The sequence below is a fragment of the Crocuta crocuta genome, unplaced genomic scaffold (genome assembly GCF_008692635.1).
Source record: "Crocuta crocuta isolate KB4526 unplaced genomic scaffold, BGI_CrCroc_1.0 scaffold258, whole genome shotgun sequence".
NCBI classification, from domain to species: domain Eukaryota; kingdom Metazoa; phylum Chordata; class Mammalia; order Carnivora; family Hyaenidae; genus Crocuta; species Crocuta crocuta.
Window position 1 is genome coordinate 125,712 of NW_027532842.1, and position 27,668 is coordinate 153,379.

Genomic DNA, 27,668 nt, shown 5'->3' on the forward strand with positions numbered 1-27,668 from the left:
GAATCTTTCGAGAAGGCTCGAGAAAAAGGAAGCGGAAGTGGCACGTGGAGGGGCCGGTGGAGGCGCCGGTGAGTAAATGCCGCAGATTCTGGAAAGTTCTGATCAGTGCGATACATAAGGCTGAGGAATTGGGACCTCCCCTTTTGGGTCGGTAGTTGAGCGCAGTGCCGGTGAGCTGCGGGTGTAGATCGAGACGACCCTCCCGAGCTTGCGGAGCGACCCGCGGACACCAAGCGCCCCTTTCTCCCGTGCTTAGTTCTCCGAGTGCTGCCGCCGTCCCCGGGAAGCCGGACGCGCCAGCAGGCCAGCAGATCGCGTTTCCGTCCGAGTGACAGAGGAGCGGTCGGACCCCGCGGGAGCCGCGCGCAGCCGGGGCAGGAAGCGGCTGCAGAAGCAGCGGGTGGGCGGCCGGAGGACTCAGAACTGGACCCAGACCCAGACCCAGACCCAGAGCCGAGGCGGAGGCGGACCGCGAGCCGGCCATGTCGGTGGTGGGGCTGGACGTGGGCTCGCAGAGCTGTTACATTGCGGTGGCCCGGGCTGGGGGCATCGAGACCATCGCCAATGAGTTCAGCGACCGCTGCACCCCGTAAGTGGGAGCCTGCGGGGGCGCCGGGGGAGTGCGGCGAGGAAGCGAGGGCTGGGGAGCGTGGGGACCGGCGGCTTGCGGGGCGGCTGCGAGGCGCCGGGCCGAACCGAGGACGATGTGGGGAGCGGGGCGCTCCTCGGTAAGGTTTGGGAACCGGCGGCCTGGCAGCTCAGGATGCTTGCCCGGGAGGGGTTGGGGCTTGCCGTCAGAAGTGGAGGGGGGTGGTTTGGCGATCAGGAGGCCAAGAGAAGTCCTAGCGTGGAGGGTCCCAGGGTCGTCGCTTCAGGGGCGGGCTTCCTTCTGGGGGTACAGCTAAGGCTCAGCCCGCGGTTTCGTTCCCTTTTCTTGGCAAGCCTCAGTTCGTTCCTTCCGCGGCCGCCCCCGTTTCCCCACGCGGCTTCTCCGGGCTGACTGAGCCGCCCCCAGCTCGTCCCCCTCCTTCCGAGCCTATCTTTGCGCACCGCAGACGCGGGGCTGCTGAGCTTTTTCTTCCGCATTGTGAATCTTCGAAACGAACTAGAAGCTTCCAGAGCCTGTAGGCTGCTGCTTGTCCAGTGAGCGGGCGGATTGTTGTTAGCGACCGCAGAATCACTCCTTTGATAGATGTCTTTTCTTGCGTACTTTCGGTTGCTAACGCTGTTAGACTTAGTGCCTGGGATCATTTGTGAAGATGTAAATGTCCTTTTGCTCATTTTAGGCGAGCCATTCAGGAAGAATTCTGAATCATGTTCCAGTTCACTAATTTGGCACAGTTTAAATAAAAGATAAGAGGAAAATGGCACACTTTTGTGCTAGAACTCGGGGATGGATGTTGTCAGAATTAAAATGTTCTGTTCCACAGCAGCATGGGGTTGCTGGGCAAGGGCAACATTTTATTAAAGCAACTTTTTCGGGGGACTTATTTTCTGAAGATCATACATGCAAACACTCCTGCATGTGCATTAATGAAAACAACTGATTACTTTTCAGGAAAATTAATGTAGGTATTTATTTTTTGAATGTCTGAAACCAAAGATAAAAAGCCTAGAATGATACCTTGAGCCCAAAGGTAAAATAACTATGTTTGTATCACTGTTTGAGCGCAGATAGCCCTTTGTGAAAGTGAATGTAAAATCAGAAAATTAGCAAATATTTGAGCCATAGTAGCATTGAAAAGACTGTTATTCCATGATTCTACCTCTTTGCAAATCTAAAGTCTGCTCTTTAGATGTGTAAAGGTCTATATAGACCTTGGAGTACAGTAAGGAAGACAGTATGTCAGGCTTTCATGCTTAGGAACAATTCCCATCTTTGTTCTCTTTGATCCAATAAAAAAGAAAAGCTGTTCAAATGAGAGTAGGAAAATACTGTTATGTGTGGCTGTGGTGACCACTGTGAAAACTAAAGACAGCAGCTATGTCCCTAGAAAAGGTAAACAGGGCAGTATTGGCATTCCCTGTAATCTTTTTGATACGATCGGTGTTTGACCCATTTGCATTGGCCTCTGTTAAATTTCCTTGTGGAAAATGAGTAAAGCCATTCTGCAAGTGAATGGTTACTCTGGACCCAGAAGGTTACATTGTTTACAGAATGTAAACATTTGCTTGCTTTTAGGATGCTATTTAGCACCTGGGCAGATAATCTAGATGTAGGGTATTTCTATTAGAGCAGCCTTAAACTTGATTCAGTCCCGTGTTTAGTGCCCTCAGCATATTCCCACTTTGTTCATCTCGCAGTTACTCCTGCCTGCTCTCTGATTTAAAATCTAATTTGCTTTCCTCTTCCTAACAAGACTTGAGTTTATCTGTGCTACCATTCCATTTCCATTACTGAGAAGGCTGTCTCACAGAGGTCATTTTTCATCTCTTCAAAGCTGACTTAATGTAACTAATTATGCATGCTTCTCCGTCAACATTTATACTCTGCTGCAGTACTTGTGCTGCATCATTTTTACTTGGCCTCCTTAAGTAGAGTTCTCCGGAGGACCCTCTCTTGTGCTTTTAAACTACACAAACATAACTTAGGCCCACTTGTTTGGATTCATATAAATCTGTTGATCCTGAAGAGGCAGACAATATATCAGGACAGTAATCGGTATGATAGTGATCCTTAGATTTGTACAGAGTTGTCAATTGAGAAGTGGAATTAACTCCATATATTTTGTTGATCACGTGGTTAGGGACAAATTAATAATACCCTTTATTCAAAGCATTTTCAGAGTTACTGTCCCATTTCCTAATTGGGGGCCTGGAGAATTACACTGGTATTTGAAGTAATGGAAAATGCCCCCTGAGCCATCAGCAGACTTTTTGGCTGAGACTGCCCCTTAGATCGGATCTCAGAGGAACAATTAGGGCTTCTACAGAGTATCTGACTAAAGCTTTAGACTCCAAAATTGTGCTGTACTTGTGCTGCCCCCTGCCCCCAACCATGGGTTGGAAACTTATATTATTTTCTCATCTATGTTTTTTAACATTTTGAGACATGTGGTTTGTATATTTTCTAGATCAGTCATATCATTTGGATCAAAAAACAGAACCATTGGAGTTGCAGCCAAAAATCAGGTATGTTCTTTAAGACCGTTCTGGTCATTTGAAGGGGAGGTTATGAAATATCTAAGCCTATTTATTTTTGAGTTTTAGAGGTATTCTTCATGAGTCCTTACGTGGTTATTTTTTCTTTCTGTTCCTTTCCTCTTTTAGTGAGTAAGATCTTTTCATTTAATTTTCTAATCTGCCAGCCTTAATTTTTAGTAATTTTGCTACCTTATCTAATTTTTAAAAATTATAAATAAGACCCCTGAAGTTCTTTCATGTGGAATTTCTTACGATACTCATTTAAGAGTTAAAGATTACTTCTAGAAGTTCTGTATTTTAAAAGCATTTTCAGATTACCTAATAATTAAGGTAAGACTGGGAGAACTGTCTAGACCTGTGCTGTCTTATAGGGTAGCTGTTAGATACACTTGAAATGTGCCTCCTCTGAATTGAAATGTGAAGTATGACATCTACATGATTTCATTTTGAAGTCTTAAAAGGAAATAAAGTTATCTCCTTAATATTTTATACTGAGTACATGTTGAAATGACAGTATTTTAGTTCTATTAGGCTAAATAAGTCACTGAAACTAACTTCATTTGTTATTAATGTGATATGCCCCTCCCATTTAGGGCTCACATTGTAACTGGTGAACCCTTACGGTTGAAGAGGAAAAAATAAAGTAAAAGAATGTGAAATATGAAATCTGTTTTGAGAGGCTTTAAGAAAGATTGAAAAAATTCTTTTATATACAGAAAATAGTATTGCTGAAAAAGAAGCAAAACTCTAAACTCTGGAATGGTATAATAATGCAAGTTGGAAGAGATACAAGGCAAAAGAGGAAAAAAACAAAGGAGAGAAAAATAGCTATGCACGCTCAAAATGGTATACTTAAAGGGGGCACCTCAGTGAAGTAACTGTCTCCCTCAATATGGCCACTTAGAATATTGATATGCCAGACCTTAAAATTCTTTTGCAATTTTTTTGTGGTTCCGTGAAGAGAGTCAGTGGAGGCTATAGATTACTAGAGACACTTCAACTCCATTTCAGAATCACGGAATTTTAGTAACCTAAACATGCTTCAATTCCATGTTTGAAAAACTAGTACTGCCAAGCTGTCTTCCTCCCTTGAAAAGAAGTAGACCAGAGAAAACAGTAAATAGTAAACTGTTCTGGTATTTTCATTACTTCAGAAGTCTGTTTTTAATTTTTTATTTTAATTATTTCTGTATTTTAAAGTTCCCACTGTTGAGTGCTTTGAGTGAAATATACTATGAAGTGGGACTTTTTAATCAGAGCCTATTCATCAAAAATACGTAGTTAAAAGTCACTTAGAAAATTCTGAGTTATCCTTGCCTCTTCTGCTTTGTGGTACAGATAATTAACATTCTATTATTATAGCAATCCACGACACAAAATGTTTATCTTGACCAATTAACCCTTTACTAGACTAAATTAAAATGCTAACTTTTTTAAAAAAATGTAATTTGACTTGTAGTGCTTCTAGAGCTCCTCATTATGTATTCAGCGGGTATAAAACCTTAACAAGTTTAGTGGGGAAAAGGAATGAAATAAAGGGATGCAGTTCATGATTTGTTCAGGGCTTTAGTGATAGTTCTACCATCTTTGATTTTATCTTGGAGAGTTTGAAATCCTTTTAAAAGCCTTAGTGACAGTTTTGCCTCCTGTTCTCTCTCACTGCCCACCTTTTCGCATTTCCCAGGGCTGCAGAGAAAGTTATATTATGGTTTGAGTTGTACAATAGATTTTTTATAAAATTATAATTACTGATAAGTGTTCAAATTAGAAAAGGAAATTAATTTCTAATTTCTTTTGCAGCAAATCACTCATGCAAACAATACAGTGTCTAACTTCAAAAGGTTTCATGGCCGAGCATTCAATGACCCCTTCATTCAAAAGGAGAAGGAAAACTTAAGTTACGATTTGGTTCCAATGAAAAATGGTGGTGTTGGAATAAAGGTAATATTAACTGACCAACCTTAGTGTCCTTAATAGGAAATGGAACTCACCTATAGAAAAAACTGCCTAATTCTTAGAAATGTTTACCTCAAATTTCTTTAATTGAGATGGTATTGTTTTTGTCAAGTTCTTTTAAACTGTAGGTGTATGTTTTAATGTTTGAAAATTATTTAAATGGCCTTTATTTCTATCACTTAATTAGTATCTCATAACTTCTTTATAATTGTTAAAATTTAGGTTCACTTAGTGGTGGTAAAAAAAATTCTCAGTCATGTTACAAAAGTCTATTCCATTACATCACAGTTGTTTGAAGAGCAATCGTGTAATACAACCAGAGAGCTCTTTTTAAACCAGCAGAAGCATTCCTGTGTCATGATATACACAAAATGATACTTGTCACAGTGATTCATCCCTTCAGTTAGAATGGAAATTTACTACTTTCTATAATGTTTTCACTGGTACCCTGGGTAGAGGGAAAATTTGCCTGAGCTTTTTTTCTCTTCCTCATCTCTAGAGAAAAGTTCTTTCTTGTGTTTTGGGTTTTGTTTTGGTTTTGGGGTTTTTTTTTTGGCCTCCTTTTCTTCTTTTCTGTCAGCTGTAACAATATTTTCTAGACGAGAATATGGAGTAATATCTAGAAGTTAGCATTAACATGTAATAACATGTAACTTTAAGTACTACAGTGTTTAAGATATTTGCTTTCCCCTGTGCAGGTAATGTACATGGATGAAGAGCACCTATTTAGTGTGGAGCAGATAACAGCCATGCTGTTGACTAAGTTAAAGGAAACTGCCGAAAACAACCTCAAGAAACCAGTCACAGATTGTGTTATTTCAGTAAGTAGAATTCAACAAGGCAATGTGTTTTCTTTTAATTGGCCTTTTTTCCTTCTCTTAAGTGTGGAAGCTGTTCTATTACTGGAAATCAAAATCCTACTGGACTGTAGTAACATAGTGTTGAGGAGCATTTCAGAGTATGTTTGAGTGGTATTTTTGGCAGAAGTTCCTGACTGGAGGTGCAGATCAGAATGCCCTGCGGGGCTCTTTGAAAAGACTGATTGGTTGAATTGGGAGATGTTCTAATGCTGTCAGTTAACACACCATTAGACCACTGGTATACTTGATGGGGATTCTCAAAATTCTACTGTCACTTGTGAATCAGATCATTAGAAGTTTTATGATGTAAGCTACCAGTAGTGACAAAACTTAAAAGATTTTTTTTAGCACTGGCAAAATCCACTATCTTCAGTGGATGGTTGCTAAGTTATCAAAGAGTATTTGAAAAGGGCAAAAGTCAATCTTTTGTTTGGACACCAAAAAAGAGTAGGTTCTGCTTTCCCAAATGTCTAGGGTCACTTTTTTGATCTGCTGTGTTTATGCTCTGCACTCAGACTGTCTGAAATGGACTCCATCGTGCCTGGTCTTGGCATCACAGCCTCGGCAGGGTGGCCTGCCCAGACCAGTCAGAAGCTTTTATGACCGTGTGTCCTAGAGTATGAAAGGCTAGAGGCAGAGAGCCCTGTCTTGTCCTTGCAAGACAGAATATGTTCTACTAAAGGAATATTGGGCTGTTGCATGGAGAAATAATATTAATCTCTGGTAAAATGAAAGAATTAAGTTACAAGTCAGTAGGCCCCCTCTATTCCCCCATAAGCTAATATGGAAAACTGCTGAAAGCAGTTCTGGATTTGAAAAGTGAGCAGAGACCCACTTTTGCTCTTGCATCTCTTTCTGAAGCCGCTACAAACACTTTGGGGAAAAAAAAATGAAAGCCACTGTACTAAGTTTTCTCTTAGGTACTTTCTAGTTAAGTGATTCTCTGAGTGTATTGTTAGAGTCTCCTCCTGAAGAGTGTCCTAGTTAAAGGGCTGTCCTAGAAAGTGATCAAAAGAATTAACCTAGCTCAAAGCCCAAGTCGGAAGAAACTTCATCCCATCCCCTGAGCTGTTTTTGCTCTTTTTTTAGGACTAGCAACAGGCCTTGCCAAAAAAATGTTTTTGTAATCTTAACAGATCTACAGAATTAGAAGGTCCCCCATCATCTATGAATGCTTGAATACAATGGATAGCAAACTACAGGGTGGTGGTATATGCTGGAATTGGCTCTCCATTATCTTTAGGAACCTGTAGTATCATCTGTAGCTCAGTCACATTTAACATGAAATGTTGACTTAGCATCGTGGTTTCCAAATGTCAGAAATTTCTGACTACCTTGGAAATGGTATTTCATACACTTAGATTTAAAGCTTTCTTTTATTAAGTAGAGGCAGTTGTCAATATGTCTTACTGATTACTGATTTAATTTTTATTTTGGATTAAAATTTGGTTACAGTAAATTTGATAATACAGTTTTGGGGGCAATTTTTTTTAATAGCCACTGTTCTGAAAGTTAAAGAACTTGCTGGAAACTAAGTGTAAAGGTCTGTTTCTGTTTTCTAACTTCATTAGGCACATATTTAGCTGGACTGTTGTTAATGTATTTTAAGTGGTCATGAGGAATCTGTGTGTTCTGGACAACTTAAAGTTCTTTCTTTTCTTGTTGTAGGTTCCCTCTTTCTTCACAGATGCTGAGAGGCGATCTGTATTAGATGCTGCACAAATAGTTGGCCTAAACTGCCTAAGACTTATGAATGACATGACTGCTGGTAAGGGGGGAAAAAAGCCATTTTTGTATAAAAGTGAATATACTGTCAAAACTGAGTTAAGACAATTCAGATGTTATAGCCAACCACTTTGTAGAAACATAGCCTACATAGAAACATAACATGGGTTAGATCTGAAAGCAGGAATTCTAGTTTCTTTCAGATGCTTATGCTTAATGAGAAATTGGCACTTTGTCAGTTTATGAATCTGTTGTCTTAGGAGATAACTTCTAAGTATGTATTTCAGTCCTTTGGATTATGTATGTGTTGGATTTAGTTTTTTGTTTCCTCACATGGATTTTATTGTTAAGTTTTCCCCAAACCTTAGGATTTTGGGTTTCACAGCTACCCTGACTACATGTATTCACTTGGCTAAAAAATTTTTTCTTCCTTAGTCATTGGTCATTCATCTTCTATCAAATACTGGTTTAAGCTGCACCATTTGCCAGACATTGTGTTAGGTACAAAGAGAGTGGTGAGCAGAGGAGTCCCTGTTCCTTTCCCCTGGAGCCTTTACTAGTTTTGAATGATGACAGGTGAACAAAAAGTCAGTTACAATTTAGTGTGTTCAGACAAAGCAACTAAGATTTTTTTCCAGAATATTTCTGATAGGCATATTTTTCTGAAACTCTTAATTCAAGTATCAGTAAAGGTGTGTTCTTAGGCTATACGTGTTTAGAAATAGTGTGGCTTCAAAGTTCAGAAAAAGCTGACACAGTCCCCTTAAGGTAGAGGAGTTATTTGCCTTGGATCTAAAAAGAAATTCGTAGGAACTGCTATTGCTATAGTTGTATATTAAATTCTTAATTTTTTTGGATAAGCATTCTCCTGGCAGGTTGTGGTTAAAATGTAAGTATGGTGTAATTGGCCTGCTGATGTTTGTGGTTACATTCCATTGTATTTGCACTTGTACATTCTTTGTCACATCTCTTCATTGAAAAGTAATAGAGCATTGTTCTAAAATCAGAAGGAAAAAATTATTGATGCCATGAAAATTAGTATGAAGTCAGGTGTGAAAGAAGTGTGTTCACCAAGTTTCCTGCATGTATAATTCTTTTGGTAATGATGAAATCCCTAAGAAAATGTGAACCAAAGAATTGAAACAGTTATTTTTTTGTAGTTGCTTTGAATTACGGAATTTATAAGCAGGATCTCCCAGGCCTGGATGAGAAACCTCGGATAGTGGTTTTTGTGGATATGGGACACTCAGCTTTTCAAGTGTCTGCCTGTGCCTTTAACAAAGGAAAATTGAAGGTAAAGTCATAAATTTGAACTAAATAACCAAAACCTATAAAATGTGTTGTAGTCGTCCTTACGTTAAGCTACGTGAGCTTCTTGACTTTGTGCTTCTTAGAAAGAAGAGTTTTGGATAACTGTATTAACAAGCAATTATTCCTAAGGTTGCTCTCCATAAAGATGATGTCATTATCTTAGGAGACCCTTTCTTGCTTAGCAAGGGGAAGTATTTTAAGATGATCTTTGTAATCATTAAAAGTAAATTAGAGATTTCGCATTTCATTTGGATTTGGTAGTAATATTTCTCTTGACTTAGATTTCATGTTGTAAATTAAATAGAAGTCTTCATCTTATTAGTCTGTAGTTTGTGTAGTATTAGTTAAGATTCTAATTAAAAATATGATTGAAAATAACCAGATTATTTGTTGTTTTAACTAAATTAGGTACTGGGAACAGCTTTTGATCCTTTCTTAGGAGGGAAAAACTTTGATGAAAAGTTAGTGGAACATTTTTGTGCAGAATTTAAAACTAAGTACAAGTTGGATGCAAAATCCAAAATTCGAGCACTGCTTCGTCTGTATCAAGAGTGTGAAAAATTGAAAAAGCTAATGAGCTCTAACAGCACGGACCTTCCACTGAATATCGAATGCTTTATGAATGACAAAGATGTTTCTGGAAAGATGAACAGGTGTGTCTTCAGTTCTGCTAGATTAAATAGAAGAAACTTCTTGCTGAAACTTTAGCCCAGGTGTCAGTCTAGCTGTGGTATTGAGTCTTGGACCACATTTCAAGATTATATGCTACATGCTAGGACTGCTCACACCATGAGAATTAGGGTCACTTCTGCAGAGAGGTTTATTTATTTATCATTATTATTTTAAAGAATAGGTTTTTTTTTTTTTTTCTAATGTTTATTTTTGAGAGAGAGTAGGTAGGGAGGGGTGGAGGAGGGGCAGTGAGAACAGAGGATCTGAAGCAGGTTCTGTGCTGACACCAGAAAGCCTGATGTGGGACTTGAGCTCATGAATGGTGAGATCATGACCTGAGCCAAAGTTGGATGCTTGACCAATTGAGTCACTCAGGCGCCCCTGCACCTCTCTGCTAAGTGCCCTTATGATGAAATGTTTTTAGTATTTACCAACTCTCAGTATTTCTGGGCCAGTGATTGAATAATGGTTTTACAAAAGCCATTTAGGAGTAAAGTGACCGTCTTAATATAAAAGTGATTTCTTCCAGTAATACCAGTAGGACTTATTTTTCCCCTATTTCTTTTCTGTACCTGTTTTGTATATTTATATATTTTTAAAAAGTTAACAGTAGTTAACAGTAGAGTTAAACTTGGCCCATGTGGAATTGAGGTTGTGTGAGGAAAAACAAATTCATTGGGTTAATATCATTTTTTCAAAATAGGACAGAGTATTGGTTTTAAGATGATTTTTCTAAAAATTTATAGTGTTCCTCTTATTTGCCAAGGGCACAATTTGAAGAACTCTGTGCTGACCTCCTGCAAAAGATAGAAGCTCCCCTTCATTGCCTCCTGGAACAGACTCAGCTCAGAGTTGAAGATGTGAGTGCTGTTGAGATCGTTGGAGGCACTACACGAATTCCAGCCGTGAAAGAAAAAATTGCCCGGTTCTTTGGAAAAGATATCAGCACGACACTCAATGCAGATGAAGCAGTGGCTAGAGGATGCGCACTGCAGGTATTACCTTCTCTGCGCTCCTTTCTCTGCTGCTCCTTAAACCATTTCAGCTTTATTGCACTGTGGTGGGTCATATAAATAAACAGAGCCTGTGTCTAATTAGATATCACGAGGGAGCTAACTTCCAAAAGCATGTGTTAAGGCTGTTGGGAGACCAGGATTTTCCAGACCTGGAACATCTAGGAAAGCTTCAATTAAAAGAAATTTGCAGCTGATGTTTCTTAAACTGTGAGTAGGAATAGGCATGATTCTTAGGAGACATGGGAAACATAACTGTAAAGCATGAATTAGTTGTGTGGTGGTGACAATTGTTACAAAGCACACAGGGGAATTAGAGCAATGTGGTGCAGTAAGGAATTGATTTGAGGGAAAATTTCCTGGGCCGGGAGTAGCAGTAAGTGGTTTTAGGAAATAGCTGACCCCTCCCTGCTGATTTTAACTTGCTTATCAAGTAAGAAGGAGGCTCAGGCTCAAGTTTGTTGGCAGAGCAAAATCACCAAAACTAGAAGCTACTGATAAGAAAACTAGTATCTGTAGTTACAATATTACAGTCTGATGTAAGTAGTTTTAACTATAAGTTTCAAGTTAACTGTGCTTAAATTTTAATCTATTTAGTACAGTTATTTTTAATATAAAGTAAAGCAAGAGACACTATACACAAAGATATTTAGTAGGGCTGTACTTGATGTTGAAAAATAGAATATATATAAAGTCATTATTGATAATCTATTGTATCATCATGATCCATCATAGGGTTTTTGTTTTTGCTTTTTTCCTTGACAGTGGAGTGTACCCCCTTACCTAAGAAGTCTCCTGCTCTCCAGAACATTGGAAGTTTATCATTTCTTTAGAGAAAGAGCTTATTTTGGTCTCTCTTTTGAAGGATCCTGTGCTAATCAGAAATGGACTTTTAGCATAGTCATGTATTCTGTCATTTTTATGTGACTACTCTAAATCTACCTGTTTGTGGGGTGTTGTCCACCCCAAATTTGAATTTACCATTGCCTTCTTCATAAAATTGCTTGAAAATACAAATGTTTGGGGTTTGTCTTTTTTCAGTTTCTTAGACATTTGAAAAATGATGTGGACGGAACTGTTTGTGGATATATACAGATTCAAAAGTGGTACAGCTTGTAATTGAAATTGCTATCAGGGCATTTCTGGAAAGGACCATGTTTTTTCCCCAAGCTCCTGTGAAACCTGCTGTTAGTCAACAATTACTGTCCTAAGATTCACTGTATTATCTGTTTTTATATTTGGTTATTGTCATGGTGTTTACATGGTAAATCTTTTGCGCTTAAGATAATATGTACTGGAAGCAATTTTGAATTTAAACTTGATACCCAATTTGAGTTGAGTTTTATGTTAAATGGTGAGTGCAATTATTTATTCATAGCCTCCTGATAATCCTTTTTCTTTTTTCCTTTAAGTGTGCAATTCTTTCCCCAGCATTCAAAGTGAGAGAATTTTCCATCACAGATGCAGTTCCTTTTCCAATATCTCTGGTCTGGAGCCATGATTCAGAAGATACTGAAGGGTAGGTAGCAGAAGGTCACTAATTCAAATACTATATTTTACTATCCAGGAAAATTAACAAATAACTTTTACAGTTGAGGGTCTGATGAATCAAATTGGGATCTTTGAATAAGCAAACCGATCAAAATATTTCTCTCATTTTGGTGTTAATAAATGGTGAGCTAGAATGGGTGGAGATTTCAGAGTGTTTATTATGTTTGTGTAGCACAGTACGCTCACATGTCTGCAATACTGAATACCTTTCCTTTCCTTTCCTCTAGTGTGCATGAAGTATTTAGTCGAAACCATGCTGCACCTTTCTCCAAAGTTCTCACTTTCTTGCGGAGGGGGCCTTTTGAGCTAGAAGCTTTCTATTCCGATCCACAAGGAGTTCCATATCCAGAAGCAAAAATAGGTAAGCAGTTAATTTTGTGTGTTTATGCTTTTAAAGGCATATGTATAGATGTAAAAATCTTTCTTAGCATTGTTGAATGGAATATAATTCCATGTAAATACATCTTGATTTAGAATACTGGTGATGGAGAAACCTCTTCTTTCATGGATGAATGCATGGGCCAGTAGAGATGACTTGACTTGCTCGTGCTATGGTTACTTCCACGAGTTTGCATTTAGGAACACTTCAGTGTTTTTTCTCTTCTGATAACAGTCTCTGTAGATTAAAGGATTAGCACTTACTTTTAATGTTAACCTTTCTTCTGGATGGAATGTTACTTCTCATTTAAAACCTGCCTCAGAACCCATTGAAAAGGACGTCTTTTTTGGTACATTTTTATTTGAAAGGTTTGGCACTATCTGTCTGTTTTGACTGTTAGTAACTGGAAGTCTGTGGAGGGTTACAGATCTATCTTCCTGAGTGGCCATGTCTCTTTCCCAGGCTGAGGGTGAAATTTGCCAGTATTGCTAGATGTGTTCTGGACTCACCCTTGCCCCATACCTTTTTTGTAACGAAGTTGGGTTTTTTGTTTGTTTTAAATTTTTTTTAATGTTTTATTTATTTCTGAGAGAGAGAGAGACAGCATGAGCAGGAGAGGGTCAGAGAGAGATGGAGACACAGAATCTGAAGCAGGCTCCAGGCTCTGAGCTAGCTGTCAGCACAGAGCCCAGTGTGGGGCTCATACCCACAAACCGTGAGATCATGACCTAAGCCGAAGTCAGACGCTTAACCGACTGAGCCACCCAGGCACCCCTGTAATGAGGTTGTTTGAAGGAGTCTAACCTGATAGCTGTGTCTTCTTTCTTATTGGTTAAGACTAAAAATGTACTGACACAGGTTGTTGTTTTGTTTTTAAACAGTTTTTATGAATTTATTGCTGAGAAATTAAGAAATTGTTGAATAGAGACTTGAAATTTTTTTTTTTGAGACTTGAAATTTTAATAGGTTGGTTTCTATGTATTAATTCCCCATCATGCAAAGGGTATAATCTGAGATTTTTAGTATGTCATCAAGTTAACATGTTCTCAGCAAAACTGAAAAGCTTAGACCTACTTAAAGAATGGTCTTCCATTTCTGTCTCTTCTGTGACTCATCTTGGATGCTCTATAGTAAGTGCTGTTTCTTTATTATTATTATTTTTTTAACGTTTATGTATCTTTTGAGAGACAGAGCATGAGCAGGGAAGGGGCAGAGAGAGAGGGAGACACAGGATCTGGAACAGGCTCCAGGCTCTGAGCTGTCAGCACAGAGCCTGATGCGGAGCTCGAACCCACGGACCGCGAGATCATGACCTGAGCTGAAGTCAGACGCTTAACCGACTGAACCACCCACATGCCCCAATGCTGTTTCTTTAAATGGGTCTTACGGTAACCCATTTATCAAATCCTGACCTCTAGTGATTTGATAATTATTGAATGTCAGTTCCAACATCTTTCACTGACCTGGTAATTAAATCTGTAACTTTCTGTGTTTGTGTAGACAGCACCTTAAATATAGGGCTGTTAAATCCCATATAGTGCTTTGCACATATTAGGTTCAAAACACTTAACTTTGGTTTAGTGATCTCTGGAATAATACAGCTATTAGTGGAGATGATAGCTAACACTTAGCACTTGGTTCTCTAGTCTTACACGCGCACTATAAACACAACTCTGTCCATGGAAGCAAAGATAGGTTAAATAGCTTGCATTAGGTCACACGGCCAGGATTCAAGCCCAGGTCAGAGTTCGCACTCTTAACCCCTACTGAGTAATGCTCTGGAATTACTGTATTTGGCATAGTAATTTCAGACTTTGATAGCAGGCTTTATCAAAACCTCTTCTATTTAAGACCTAGGGAAATGTTTTAATTATTGAGTCAGAAAAACAGTATTCCCTGAAGACCCTGTAAGATTAAAATGGATCTGGTGCTTGATACCACTTAAGAGCCTCTACCTTACGCTTGCTATCACCTCTTCCTGTCCAGTTTGTGTTTACCAATCTGGAGACCCAGGGCACTAGGGGCAGGGACTGCTTGTCAGCAGTGCAATGTCTGTTAAACAAAAGCAATTACAGGAGTGCCTGTGCTTCTGAAGGTGTGTGGCGTATTGAGACTAACCCACAGCACTGAAGTATCCCATACAGCTAAGTTTGTTTTATATTTATAGTAAAAAAAATTCTTAATTTAGTTGGTAGAGAAAAATGGAGATTTAGGAATAGCATACTTTAAAGCTGTATTTCCTGGCCTTTGACTTCTCCATAGAGATTTAGATTCACTTCTAAAACTGCCAATTTCTTTTTGCTCCAGGCCGCTTCGTAGTTCAGAATGTTTCTGCGCAGAAAGATGGAGAAAAATCTAGAGTGAAAGTGAAAGTGCGAGTCAATACCCATGGCATTTTCACCATCTCTACAGCATCTATGGTGGAGAAAGTCCCAACTGAGGAGAATGAAGTGTCTTCTGTTGAGGCAGATATGGAGTGTCCAAATCAAAGAGCAGCGGAAAACTCAGACACCGATGTAAGTTTGTGGATCAACCTTTGTGTTTGAATATATAGTTAATTTAATTCTATGCAAGGGTAGGGAAAGGTTATAATATATGTTTCTTAATTTTGATTAGAATTTTGGGTAGTGGTGGTAATAGCACTTGCTAGATGATGATACTAAATAGCCCAGAATTTGGTGAATTACAATTAAACTCTATATAGCTTAATTTGAACTGGCACATAACAATGTAACTAGAGTCATAAAGTTTCTCCGAATTTTTTTTTTTTTTAAGGCATTGACTGCATATTGAGAAGGCAGTGTTGACTGATGATTAAGGAAAAAAAGGAAAAAGACTTAAAATTTATTTGGAATATATATCAAATATGGAAGATGGTTTTTAAAAATTATTGTAAAATTAACTGGTATTTCAGGATTTAGTTGCTTTTATTTACATGGTTTGCACTTTTGCTTGTTTACACGGCTTGCTATATTGTGGGAGGGAGGGAAAGAAATATATAGAGAATAGAAAGTTGTTACTGTTCATCTTCTTAATTTAGACTTTTGTTAGCACGATTGCAAAAGAATTTTTAGAAACTTCAAAATAGATTAGCTGTTAGAGTTTACTTTTGGATGGTAATCACAAATAGCTTAAATGAAGAGGCAAACAGTGTAATGTTTCAGTTAACATGTGAGAAAGTGTGGTATCCTGTGGTCAGACAACTCTATTAGCACTATTACCACTTCTAGAACATTTAAAAACATACAAGCCTTAGTTCTCATTTAGAAAAATTTCAAAATAATGAGTTAAATGACCAGTGCCATATAGTTTTCCATTTGGCGACAGACACCATTATTCTAATACCTGTTGTATCAGTCTCTTAGTGCATTTTGAATATAGTTACATCATGAGTGCCTTGTTTCTGAATACTTCAGTGTCTGCCTTAGAATTTTGAAGCTCTGAAAGAAACATTTAAGAGGCTTCAGGGTGGATACAAAGTAGTTAAATTAGATGTTTCAGGCTTCTCCGGAAGATGGGAAAAGATTGTAGCAAACACTGATGATTGGGGATTGAGTTCTACTAACATGCAGCGTATATTCTTTATCCTGAGATCTTCTGAGGTGGAAATGGCTGGATCACCAAAAGAAGGTGGGGACAGATGGGGTCTTGGGTATCTGTAAGCTGAAATGACGAATCCCTCAACGACTGATAGTTGGCTATTTTATGCAGCTGTTCAGTTCATTGAAATGGAGATATGTAGAGATGCTCATGGCTCCTGGTGAAATTTAAGTTTTGGTATCTTGTTTCTGGGAGAGAGGACTGGCGTAAACCTTTGTGCTTTTGAGAGTTTAATAGCTGTACAAAGCTAGGTGAAAGTTTCTTAAAGGAGAGTACTTGATTGTCATCACATCAATCAAAATGCCTGCTACTTGGTTATTTAACTATATTAACTGCTATCATTGAAAGAGTTTCTTACAGGTTTAAGATTTGTAAGGAGTTTTCGTGTGTTTATTTTGCTTTTATCCAGTATCTTTTTTCCCCCGCTTATTAAGATGTCAGAAATTGAGTGTACTGTCTTTGCCCTATAACCTTTTAAATTTATACAAGTACACCTGCTTTCTACATCCTTTGTGCCTGGGCTTTCATTTCAGAAAAATATCCAGCAAGACAACAGTGAAGCTGGAACACAGCCCCAGGTACAAACTGATGGCCAACAAACCTCACAGTCTCCCCCTTCACCTGAACTTACCTCAGAAGAAAACAAAATCCCAGATGCTGACAAAGTGAGTGACTCTTCTAGTTCATTCCTTTAGACAATGTTGCAACATGTGGTCATTAATGATATCATTAAATCTGCAGTTTCAAGAGCAAGCACCAAGTTATCCTATTCTGTGTAGGATTTTTCTCCTGTTAATTTTTATGTGTTTTTCAATTAAAATGAGTTAGAGGTACTCAAGCTCAACTCAAGAAATTGAATATCCTGCTTTAAATATGGCAGCTTCTCTTGATTAACTGCTGCTCCGAGCAACAAGAGGTGAATGCATGGCATTTCTTGTCTTCTCTAGTGCCAGAGGTATCTGCTACCGTGAGCAGCAGAAACAGATATGTCCCAGTGCTGTGTGATGAGTTCTCACTTGAATTAGTCTGATGATAAATACATGGGCTATAGGAGTCTAGTAAACTTTTTTCTCCTCTCAAATCACCTGTCAAATTAATTATGATGATCTGGTAGCAACCAGATTATACTTCAAAGTAATTTTTCTTTGCCATGCTTTCACAGTATGCATTGGAAGCTAAATTATTTGCGTTGTTGTCCCTTGAAAAATGACAGCTTCTAATAAGAAAGCCTTTAAAATTCATGGTCCAGTAGATATCGGGAAGTTTCCGTTGTTACACCACATTATTCTGTGCTTTGCAGAACTTCATTTTTTGTGCAAGTTGCGTGTAAATTATTAACCTTTCATTAGTGATTTGGTTTTCTCTCACCCTCAGATGAATTCCAGAACTGTTCATTGGCAAAAACACTTGGTAGAAGCTTCCAGTTTTTAATCACATCCCCTGATTGGTCCTGTGGGGGTCCTACTATGAGCCTGACTCTCTGAGAGCCACCTTTTTCTCTCTCCCAAGAGTTGGGTGGTGGTGGTAGTGGATTATTGCTTTCTCTGCCTCAGCAGCTCCCTTCCGTCCCCATCCTTCCCCTTCACTTAGTGTTGCGCATTAACTGACTTGTGCTGGGACATGACATCGGGTACCGTCTCATGTTCTTAGTTGTAGGTGGGACCAATAGCGTCAAGCCCTCTGGAACATTGTCTCACACTCCTTTGGAGAGTCTTCATCCGTGCTGTGTCGCGTGCCATTTTGTGGTATATTAGTTTAGTCAGTACTTGGTTTAATGTTGGACCATCAGAGAGTCTTATGCTGACTTCACTGCCACACATGTGCTGTCATCCATTTGTTTCCCAAATATCTATTGTACTCCTGTGTTGGCTAGGTGTAGATGTCCTCTCATTCATTTTCCTTGTGGTTCGTGCCCCCCGAGCACACATGGTCTGTTGGAGGGTTCTGTGCACTAGAGTGAAGAAGACATGGGGACTGCAGGCCGATGGGCAAGACTGTTGTGGGTGAGGCAGCTGGCCGCACATCTGTTACATGTGACTCCGAAATAGTGAAATAAGGCTGGGAGACAGGAGCTCGAGTCCCATCTCCGTCTTTGCCATATTAGGCAAGCCGCTGGACCTTTTTCGAGTCCCAGTTTCTCCTGTGAAGTGCCTGGAGTTTGAACATTTGTTTAACGCCCCAGAATTTTCCAGCAGCGGTGCTTGCTGTACTGATGGGCGTTCTTTCCTATTGGGCCATCCCAGCCAGTCAGGGTATATGTTTTATACCCCATGGTTATTTTCTAATCTGTTCTACAGCTGAGTTTCCTAAATTGTGTTCTTTATCACCTTGGCTGGTAGGAACCTATAGAAATGGAAACACCTGGAAAAGTCTTGGAAAATTAAAGGCAATGGGAGATACTTACTTCTTTAGCCCTGTATTTACATATTTTGAAAAACTGCAGTAAACTGTTAGCATTTGCTGCATTATTCCATTTTCTGTATTAAGGCTCTTTGTCTCTTTTTACCTTACAGAGTTGCTTGTGAAAAATGGGATGACTCAAAGACAGATAGTAGGAATAAGGATATTTATATGCATAACTTAACGTATATGTATGGGTGCGTGTGTGTGTATAATCCCCACGTGCAGTAGGAAACTTTAAAAGGCACTCATCAGTATAGTGCTCATTATAATTGCAGCAGGTATGAAGCTGGGATATAGGGATTTAAGTATATACTACAGGAATAGATTGATCTTGCCATGTTTAGCATTGGTCATAGTCTATCTTAGTTACTATTAAGATTCTAGACTATTATTTAAAGATGTGGTAATTTAATAATAATTTTGACTTTTGGAGTCTGAGATCGCTGCTTTAAAGGGGTTAAAAAATAAAGACCTATGAAGAAAAGCTTCAGCAGGAGAGATTAAGTTTAATATGCAAAGAGAAAAATACCCCAGTGAATTCTCGAAGGAAAGTATGACATGTTTAAGTTGTAACTGCAGCCCAGTTTTAAATGGGTGGGTGGGAATTAGATGATCTTCTACATTCTTCTAACTTAATGAGTTTAGGGACTTTATTTTTGCCTAGGTCATCAGTAAGTATGATAGGGAGACACTGGCATCATTGTTTCAAGGATTATATAAGAATTTTTCCATTTCTTTTTTACTCTTTCCTAAGGCAAATGAAAAGAAAGTTGACCAGCCTCCAGAAGCTAAAAAACCCAAAATAAAGGTGGTGAATGTTGAGCTGCCTATTGAAGCCAACTTGGTCTGGCAGTTAGGGAAGGACCTTCTTAACATGTATATTGAGACAGAGGTAAGTGCTTCAGGCAAATAGTTTTCATTCTGGAATGTATTTAGTTGTTTGGCCCTGTTACGCATGTTTCTAGTAGATAAACAGGTATACTTCTTTCCCGTACCCCAGGGTTTATACGGTTTTAGGGATAGCATGAATCTGTAACTAACGGTTTTTCGATTTAATTTTTTAACAAGTTTTATTTATATTTTTGCATCCTTTTGAAAGGAATCTATGCCATAGGTTATTCTGCTAGGTGTATAATTGACTGCCCAAGTTCCTGGAAGAAACCGGATGCCAGTACACCCTGGCACAGAGCACAGTACGACTGGTATCTCAGGCCATACTTAATATTTCTGTTAAAATGCATTGTGCTTCTTTGTAGTCTGGAATATGTGAACATAATGAGATTCACTTTTATTTTGCTGATTTGGCAACATTGTGTATAGAAATTTCATAATTATACCTCATTTATATTTTACAAGTCAGTGGATAAATAAATTTAGAGTCTTTGATTTCAGATATGGTGGCAGAATGGTGTGACTATTATATATTGGCCAATATGAATCTCAGTATAAGACAAGCATATAACTACCTAAAAAAAAAAAAAAGAAAAAAAAAGGAAATTAATGGATTGGGGTTTTTCCCCCACCCTTGGTATTAAACCTGAGACACAAAAGCTATGTAATTTATTACCTAATTTTTTTTAAAAAATCACAACCTACTATGTGTATTTAGGAAACGAACTTTGTAAGATTTGCTGGAAGATTCATGAGGTGTAAATTAGAACTGTTAACACTTTTGGGAGGAGGTTATATAATTGTTGATTTTAACACCAACGTCTAGTTAAAAGTTATGAATAACAGAAGACTGGGACTAATTTTTTGTTTTCTGACAGGGTAAGATGATAATGCAAGATAAATTGGAAAAGGAAAGAAACGATGCTAAAAATGCGGTGGAGGAATATGTGTACGAGTTCAGGGACAAGCTGTGTGGACCGTATGAAAAATTTATATGTGAGCAGGTTTGTGGAGAGCACTGTTGTTTTCTGAGTTTATTTTGAGCAAAAGTGCACATGGTCTCCCACAAGCTGGGGAGGGGCAGAGCGAGAGGGAAAGAGGCTTCCAAGCAGGCTCCACGTTCTCAGCACAGAGCCCAATGCGCGGGGCTCAGTCTCCCAAACCGTGAGATCCGGACCTGAGCTGAGAACAAGATGCTGGATGCTTAACTAACTGAGCCACCCAGCTGCCCCAGGCTGTTTTCATTCAGATACTGTCATAAAGTGTTTCATATCAAGTTTGTCATTTAAATCTTTACTAGGTTATGTAATGAGCTTTTTGAAAATCGAAAGCTTGAAGTAGAAATTGTGTAATCAAAGTCTTAGAAAGAGGCTCATTAGTGTTGTGTTATTTTACTTATTCTAACTTCTCCCAATGACTGTTTAGTTTTTATCATCCAGAAGAAAGAACCTATCCCACATTTATTTAGTCTATGACACTAAAGGTATGGGGGCTAAAGAGAGAAATAAGAGAAAAAACTCTTGCTTTTAAAGACCTCAGACTCTTTTTTTTTTTTTAATTTTTATGACTGGTTCCCTTGCCTGCCCATGGTCCTTGTTTTATTCCATAAGACTTGTTCATGCAGTTATTCCAAAGTTTATTGAGCACATTATTCCCCTTAGCCCTTTTCTAAGCTCCCAAAGTCACTGTGGCTCTGAGGAAATCCTGGAAGCACAACTTTGAAAGATAGGACTTGGAAAAAAATTAGCTAGATAGAAATCTGGGATGGTTTAGGGATTAATTCTGAAGTTAAAAGAATTTAAACTTGGAGAAGTCTGTTTTAGTTCTAAGATCCTTGGCCTGCCTTGTAATAAACTTTTATTTTTTGGATGTGCCCTGACATTTCCTGAATTTCTTAGATGGTTGGGATTCTGAAGTAGAGATGACCCAAAATAGGGTAGACCTCCTAAGGCTAGAGTAGAAATAATTATATGAATTGGTTTGGAAATTATTTATTTTAGGTTCAGTGATTGGATTGTCAGTTTGTCAGTATTCGATAATTGTGGGAATAAAGAGAAAGTTACTTAATCAAGGCCTAATTGTTTTGGAGAACAGGAAGAGAACCGCTCTTCCATAACCACATTTCAGTGTATAGATTGCCCAAAACGAGACTTCTGAGATACATTATTGTTAAGTCAGTAAGCAGTTTACCAAAAATTCTCAGATGTCCCTGTGCAAAAGAGAAGCCAAAGAATTACTGCTAATTCCTTATATAAAATGTATGGAGCTAACAGTGCTTATTGCTCCTTGATAACTTCTCAGTAAAGAGAATCCAGCTGATCAGAATGTCTTCCTAGAAATAAGATTGGTTAGTGTTGAGCACTTCTGAGGATGACTCTGTCTTGCTGTGAATGTTTTTGAAGTAAAATTGCAACTGATCCTGACTATCATGTTTCATATACAGGATCACCAGAATTTTTTGAGACTGCTCACAGAGACTGAAAACTGGCTCTATGAAGAAGGAGAGGACCAGGCTAAACAAGCATATGTTGACAAGTTGGAAGAATTAATGGTAGGCCCTTCTCTCCCCCTAGACTACAGATTTTGGAGCTGCAGTTAGACCAATGTTAATTCATTACATTTTGTTTTAGAAAATTGGCACTCCAGTTAAAGTTCGGTTTCAAGAAGCTGAGGAACGACCAAAAATGTTTGAAGAACTGGGACAGAGACTACAGCACTATGCCAAGATAGCCGCGGACTTCAGAAATAATGTAAGTCTTTTTATACATTGCAAGGAAGTTAACCTAGATTTTAATAAGCTAATACTAAGTTGAGGAACCTTCTTTATGAACACATCTTCTTAAATGAGGCATTTGTTTTTGTGTTGGAGACCAGAGAGAGGTTTGAACTTCATGGAAAATTGGGTCAGGTGAGATGTTCTTGTTACATACTTAATTTCACAGGATAACTATGCTTCTTTCCCTTCAGGATGAGAAATACAATCATATTGATGAGTCCGAGATGAAAAAGGTTGAAAAGTCTGTTAATGAAGCGATGGAGTGGATGAATAATGTCATGAACGCTCAGGCTAAACAGAGTCTTGATCAGGATCCGGTTGTACGTGCTCAGGAAATTAAAGCAAAAATCAAGGTAAGTATTAATGTCTGATGTTTACTCCTGTGTTTCCTTTGGGTCTCAAGTTGTAATCCTGTGAACTTTAAACAACTCTCTTTGATCAGGCTTTACCTCGTCCTGATTGAAACCAGATTTCTTACTAGTTCATTATTGATACTACAAAATATAGAAGACCTTAGGTTTCTGTTAAATTTCCATTTCTTCATTATTCATTTACTTCACCAAATACATTGGTTGAGCACCTACCATGTGGCAGTCCTTGTTCACAGGTTAAACTTTGAGGTAGAATGGCAGTCCCTGCCCAGGTGACAGTGCACCTGCTGGTTCGAGGAAGGCCTAACAGCATCAAGTGCAGAAGGAAGTGTATCTGATGGTGTCAGGTGCTGAGGGCACAAATTAAAGTAGTCAAAGTGTTGGGATTCTGAGCCCTGGAGAAGGACCCAGATTGGGGCCTTGCCTAGTGTGTGAGGCTTTTAAAGAAAGTTGAGAAGAAAATCAAGAATGCTTTTCATATGGAAGAATAAACACCGTGAAGATTAAAGAAACGTGGACCATTGAAGTCAGGGGGCTGTAAGTTTGGCTCCCAGCTCTTCACTCACTGGTTTTCCTGATCTTTGAGGTTAAGTTATCCAGCTTCTCTGAACCATATTTTCTCTTTCATACATAGATGGGGATCATAGTTCCCACTTTCTAATATTGTTGTGAGGATTAAATGAGGTAATATAATATGTGAGTACTTTGCAAGTTCCTGACACCTCATAGAAGAATATTCACTTCTCTTTTGATGAGGCCTCAAGCTATAGTTTTGGGCAAGTGTAACGAGAAAATGAATTCCTTGAGATGTATATAATTGGAGTGGGGAGAATTGTAATAGTTCTGGTATGTTAGGAAAGTAATTGAAAATGACTGGGTGGATCTGAGTTAACCCGATGACATTGTTCTCCTTGCTTAGGAGCTGAATGACACTTGTGAGCCCGTCGTAACACAGCCCAAGCCAAAAATCGAATCGCCCAAACTGGAAAGAACTCCAAATGGCCCAAATATTGATAAAAAGGAAGAAGATTTAGAAGGCAAAGAAAATTTTGGTGCTGAGCCTCCACATCAGAATGGGGAATGTTACCCTAACGAGAAGAGCTCCATTAACATGGACTTGGACTAGATCACATTACGTTGGCTTAGTCCTGCAATTAATAAAATATTTTTGCCATAGTATGTGATTCTACATAACATACTGAGACTATTTATATTTTCTTTTTTAAGGATGTTAAGAAATTTTGTGTATTATATGGAAAGAGAAAAAAGCTGAAGTCTGTAGTCTTTATGATCCTAAAAGGGAAAATTGCCTTGGTAACTTTCAGATTCCTGTGGAATTGTGAACTCATACTAAGCTTCTGTGCAGTATTCCCATTTGCATCACTGAGGATGAATTTGACTTTTGTCTTTTGGAGAAAATAAACTGTACTGCTTGTTCAAGAGGGCTGTGATTAAAACCTTCAAGCATTTGTTCCTGCCAAGGTAGTTTTCTTGAGCTTTGCTCTCCGTTTCCGCATGTGTGTGGGTGTGGATGTTTATAAACATGACTAAGTCTGATTTCATAAGGGCTTTCTAATATTAATTCTGTCCAATAGAATATGACTTTTTGCTTTGATATTAAAATCCAGTTGAGTAAAGCAGAAGCTAGTGAAATGTGTTAGCAGCATGCAGAACAAAACCTTTCAACTATATCTCTTGTTATACAGTACATTGTCATGTGAAGGTGTAAATTGGAAGAAATGTTGATTCTGTTTGTCACTGATATTGTGAAGCCTTTTATGAGCTTTAAAATAAAGTTCATCTTACGGTGTCATTTTTAAACGGTTTTGTCACTAACTTAAAAAACAGGACTAGGGGAGAGGAGAGGCATGTAAACTGTAGCTGAAATGAAGTTACTTTGTATGAAAATCCCAATGTTCCTTTTCAGTTACTCCTTAAAGAGGCTTTCTTCCAAAAGAAAAGTAGCATATGCTTATTACATTAAACACATTGTTAATATGAAGTTGAATATAACTCCCAATACCTGGAAGAAGACATTAACTGTTGCTTATCTTTACAGCCTTTTCCTTGTAATGATGCGTGTGTGTCGAGACGGGCATGTGTGTTCCTCTGTGATGTAGGATGTTATTTATAACTATCTGACCAAGGAAAGAATATAGGTAGGTGTTTAACTTCACTGCTCTACTGAGTTCCAACGTGAAGACATACATAGAAATACTTTAATCAGTCCCGGTGTTGGTGGAGAGTGGTTTCTCTGGGTTTTTTAATCTAATTAATGCACAATGAATCCTGTCTCCATCTACTTATTTTCTAAGGACAAGAAGTGTTGGGGGTGGGGTGGGGTGGGGAAGACCTGCTCACCGAGGCTGAGAACCACCACACTATACCCACTGAGGGCAACAGTTTTACACTCTTCTAATTCGGACTAACTTTCCCTCACCAAGGGGCAGAATTCCTTGTATGTGTTGCCAGTCTGTTATAATAATCTAGTTAGCTGCTGTGTACCAGGCTTTTCAGAGTTTAGTCCTTATACCAGCACTGGCACAACAGCAACTCCAGTCTTAAATCCCGCACTCAACAGCCATTCTGCACTAAGTAACTTGTCTTTGTATAGGTGGTTTGTACTTTAATATTATGAATTTGTTTGCCTGCTTGTGTTTCATAAATGTTTTATTCATTCTTATTTGTAACATATGTTGATTTTCTATGTTATTTTTAAGGATCTTAACCATTTGCCAACATTCAAACATTTTCCCACTTTGTAATTTCTTTTAACTTTGCTTTACCATTTAGAGATGATCTCGTGTGGTTTTTCTTATATTCTCTTAATGCATACTAATACATACTCCTTGGCTATGCAGTTCTTTGTTGTGAGGTGAAGATAGGTTAGTGTTCTGTGTACAATCGGGAAGCTCATAAAATGAAAACTCTTAAAATATAAGAACGGGAAAACTATTTCCTTCTATCCCAAAATAGTACCTGATGATGACAGAGGAACTATCAGCCTGTCCTAAGTCAGTATTAAAGATTGGGAATTTTCTGTAGTGTCACCTTTCTGTAAAGAAGTATTTTTTTTAGTGGCTCAACTGGCTATAGTTTGCAGACCTCAGATTGCATTTTTGGATGTGGGGAAAAAAAACACATTGTCAGTGTTGACTACTTTATAATACATATTAATATTATATATCATAATATCACACAATTGTGATCTTTATCTAGCAATCACCTAGAAGCCTCAGGGCATGGACTGACTAGTCTGTTTAGCAAAACATTGAATTTTATATTTAATTTTAATTGTCACTTTATGACAATTATTTATAAAAATATCTAGTCACTGGAGAACATGGGCAGTAGCCTAACATTGGCTATAGCAACTTACTATATATGTCTCCTGAGGCAAGAGAAACAAAGGCAAAAATAAACTATTGGGACTTCATCAAGATAAACAGTTGCACAGCAAAGGAAACAAAGGCAACCTACAGAATGGGAGAAGATACTTGCAAATGGCAAGTATCTAACCCTGATAAAGGGTTAGAATCCAAAATCTATAAAGAACTTACCAAACTCAGGGACGCCTGGGTGGCTTAGTCGATTAAGCGTCCGACTTTCGCTTAGGTCATGATCTCACGGTTCGTGGGTTCGAGCCCCGCGTCGGGCTCTGTGCTGACTGCCAGCTCAGAGCCTGGAGCCTGTTTCAGTCTGTGACTCCCTCTCTCTCTGACCCTCCCCTGCTCATGCGTTCTCTCTCTCTCTGTCTCCTAGAAATAAATAAAAAACATTAAAAAAAAAAAACTTACCAAACTCAACACCTCCCCCCCAAAAAATGTAATCCAGTTAATAAATGGTCAGAAGACATGAATAGACATTTTCCCAAAGAAGACCACACGGCTAACAGACACCTGAAAAGGTGCTCAACATCTCTCATCATCAGGGAAACCTAAATCAACCACAATGAGATACCACCTCACACCAGCTAGAATGTCTAAAATTAACACAGGAAACAACAGATGTTGGTGAGGATATGGAGAAAGGGAAATGCTTTTGCACTGTTGGTGGGCATGCAAACTGGTGCAGCCACTCTGGAAAACAGTATGGAGGTTCCTCAAAAAGTTAAAAATAGAACTGCACCATAATTCAGCAATTGCACTATAGATATTTATCCAAAGGATACAAAAATGCTGATTCAAAGAGATACATGTACCTCTTGTGTTTATAGCAGCATTATCTACAGTGTCCAAATTATGGAGAGTCTATATGTCTAAGTGATGGATAAAGATGTGGCATGTATATACACCCACCCATGCATGCATATGTACATACATACAGTGGAATATTAGGTAGCCATCAAAAAGAATGAAATCTTGCCATTTGCAATGATGTGTATGGAGCTAGGAGAGTATGCCAAGCAAAATAAATCAGAGAAAGACAAATATGATTACACACACATGTGGAATTTAAGAAACAAAACAGAAGAACATGTGAAAAAGAGAAGCAAACCAGGAAACAGATTCTTAACTATATAGAACAAACTATAGAGATTACTGGCAGGGAGGTGGGCATGGGATGGGTTAAATGGGCAATGGGCTAAGGAGGGCACTAGTAGGGATGAGTACTGGGTATTGTATATAAGTGATGAATCACTGTACTGTACACCTAAAACTAACATTACACTATATCTTAACCAACTGGAATTTAAATAAAAACCTGAACAAAGAAAAAATGTCTACTCTTGTAGACCCCTGGAGTCTAGTTCATTGTGAACATTGGTTAAATCTGAACAATGGTTAACTTCCTTGGGTGAAATCTCCAATGTTTATTTGACTTTTATTGTCCTTGATTCCCCATCAAAAAGTGTAATATGCCTCTTTTCAAAAGCCTTTCAAGAGTTACTTTCAGAAAGTCCAAAAAATAAACTTTAGCTGTTTCCAATGACTTGCTTTTATCAGCAGCATTGGAAATATATATATATATTTATATATATATACATATTTATAATTTATAATATATATATATATT

At 38.4% G+C, this 27,668-nt stretch overlaps 1 protein-coding gene across 2 annotated transcripts; it reads left to right on the top strand.

Moving 5' to 3' along the window:
* Positions 1-106: 106 nt before the first annotated feature.
* On the top strand, positions 107-24,473 carry HSPH1 (heat shock protein family H (Hsp110) member 1). Of its 2 annotated transcripts, XM_077745387.1 has the most exons (18): positions 107-589; positions 3,075-3,132; positions 4,945-5,085; positions 5,799-5,921; positions 7,629-7,728; positions 8,846-8,979; positions 9,405-9,649; positions 10,435-10,663; positions 12,094-12,200; positions 12,460-12,593; positions 14,919-15,127; positions 16,745-16,876; positions 19,369-19,506; positions 20,384-20,509; positions 21,949-22,056; positions 22,136-22,255; positions 22,473-22,634; positions 23,572-24,473. In XM_077745387.1, the coding sequence occupies exons 1-18, from the start codon at positions 483-485 to the stop codon at positions 23,776-23,778; spliced, it is 2,580 nt and encodes an 859-aa protein (XP_077601513.1). In that variant the 5' UTR covers positions 107-482; the 3' UTR covers positions 23,779-24,473. The 2 variants fall into 2 exon arrangements, with proteins under 2 accessions (XP_077601513.1, XP_077601514.1); XM_077745388.1 differs by lacking the exon at positions 16,745-16,876.
* The last annotated feature ends 3,195 nt before the right edge of the window (positions 24,474-27,668 follow it).

Coding starts and splice junctions, on each gene's coding strand:
- HSPH1 (XM_077745387.1), top strand. CDS start 483: ATGTCGGTGGTGGGGCTGGACGTGGGCTCGCAGAGCTGTTACATTGCG. Junction 12,201..12,459: donor GATTCAGAAGATACTGAAGG/GTAGGTAGCAGA, acceptor CCTTTCCTCTAG/TGTGCATGAAGTATTTAGTC. Junction 22,256..22,472: donor CCGCGGACTTCAGAAATAAT/GTAAGTCTTTTT, acceptor CTTTCCCTTCAG/GATGAGAAATACAATCATAT.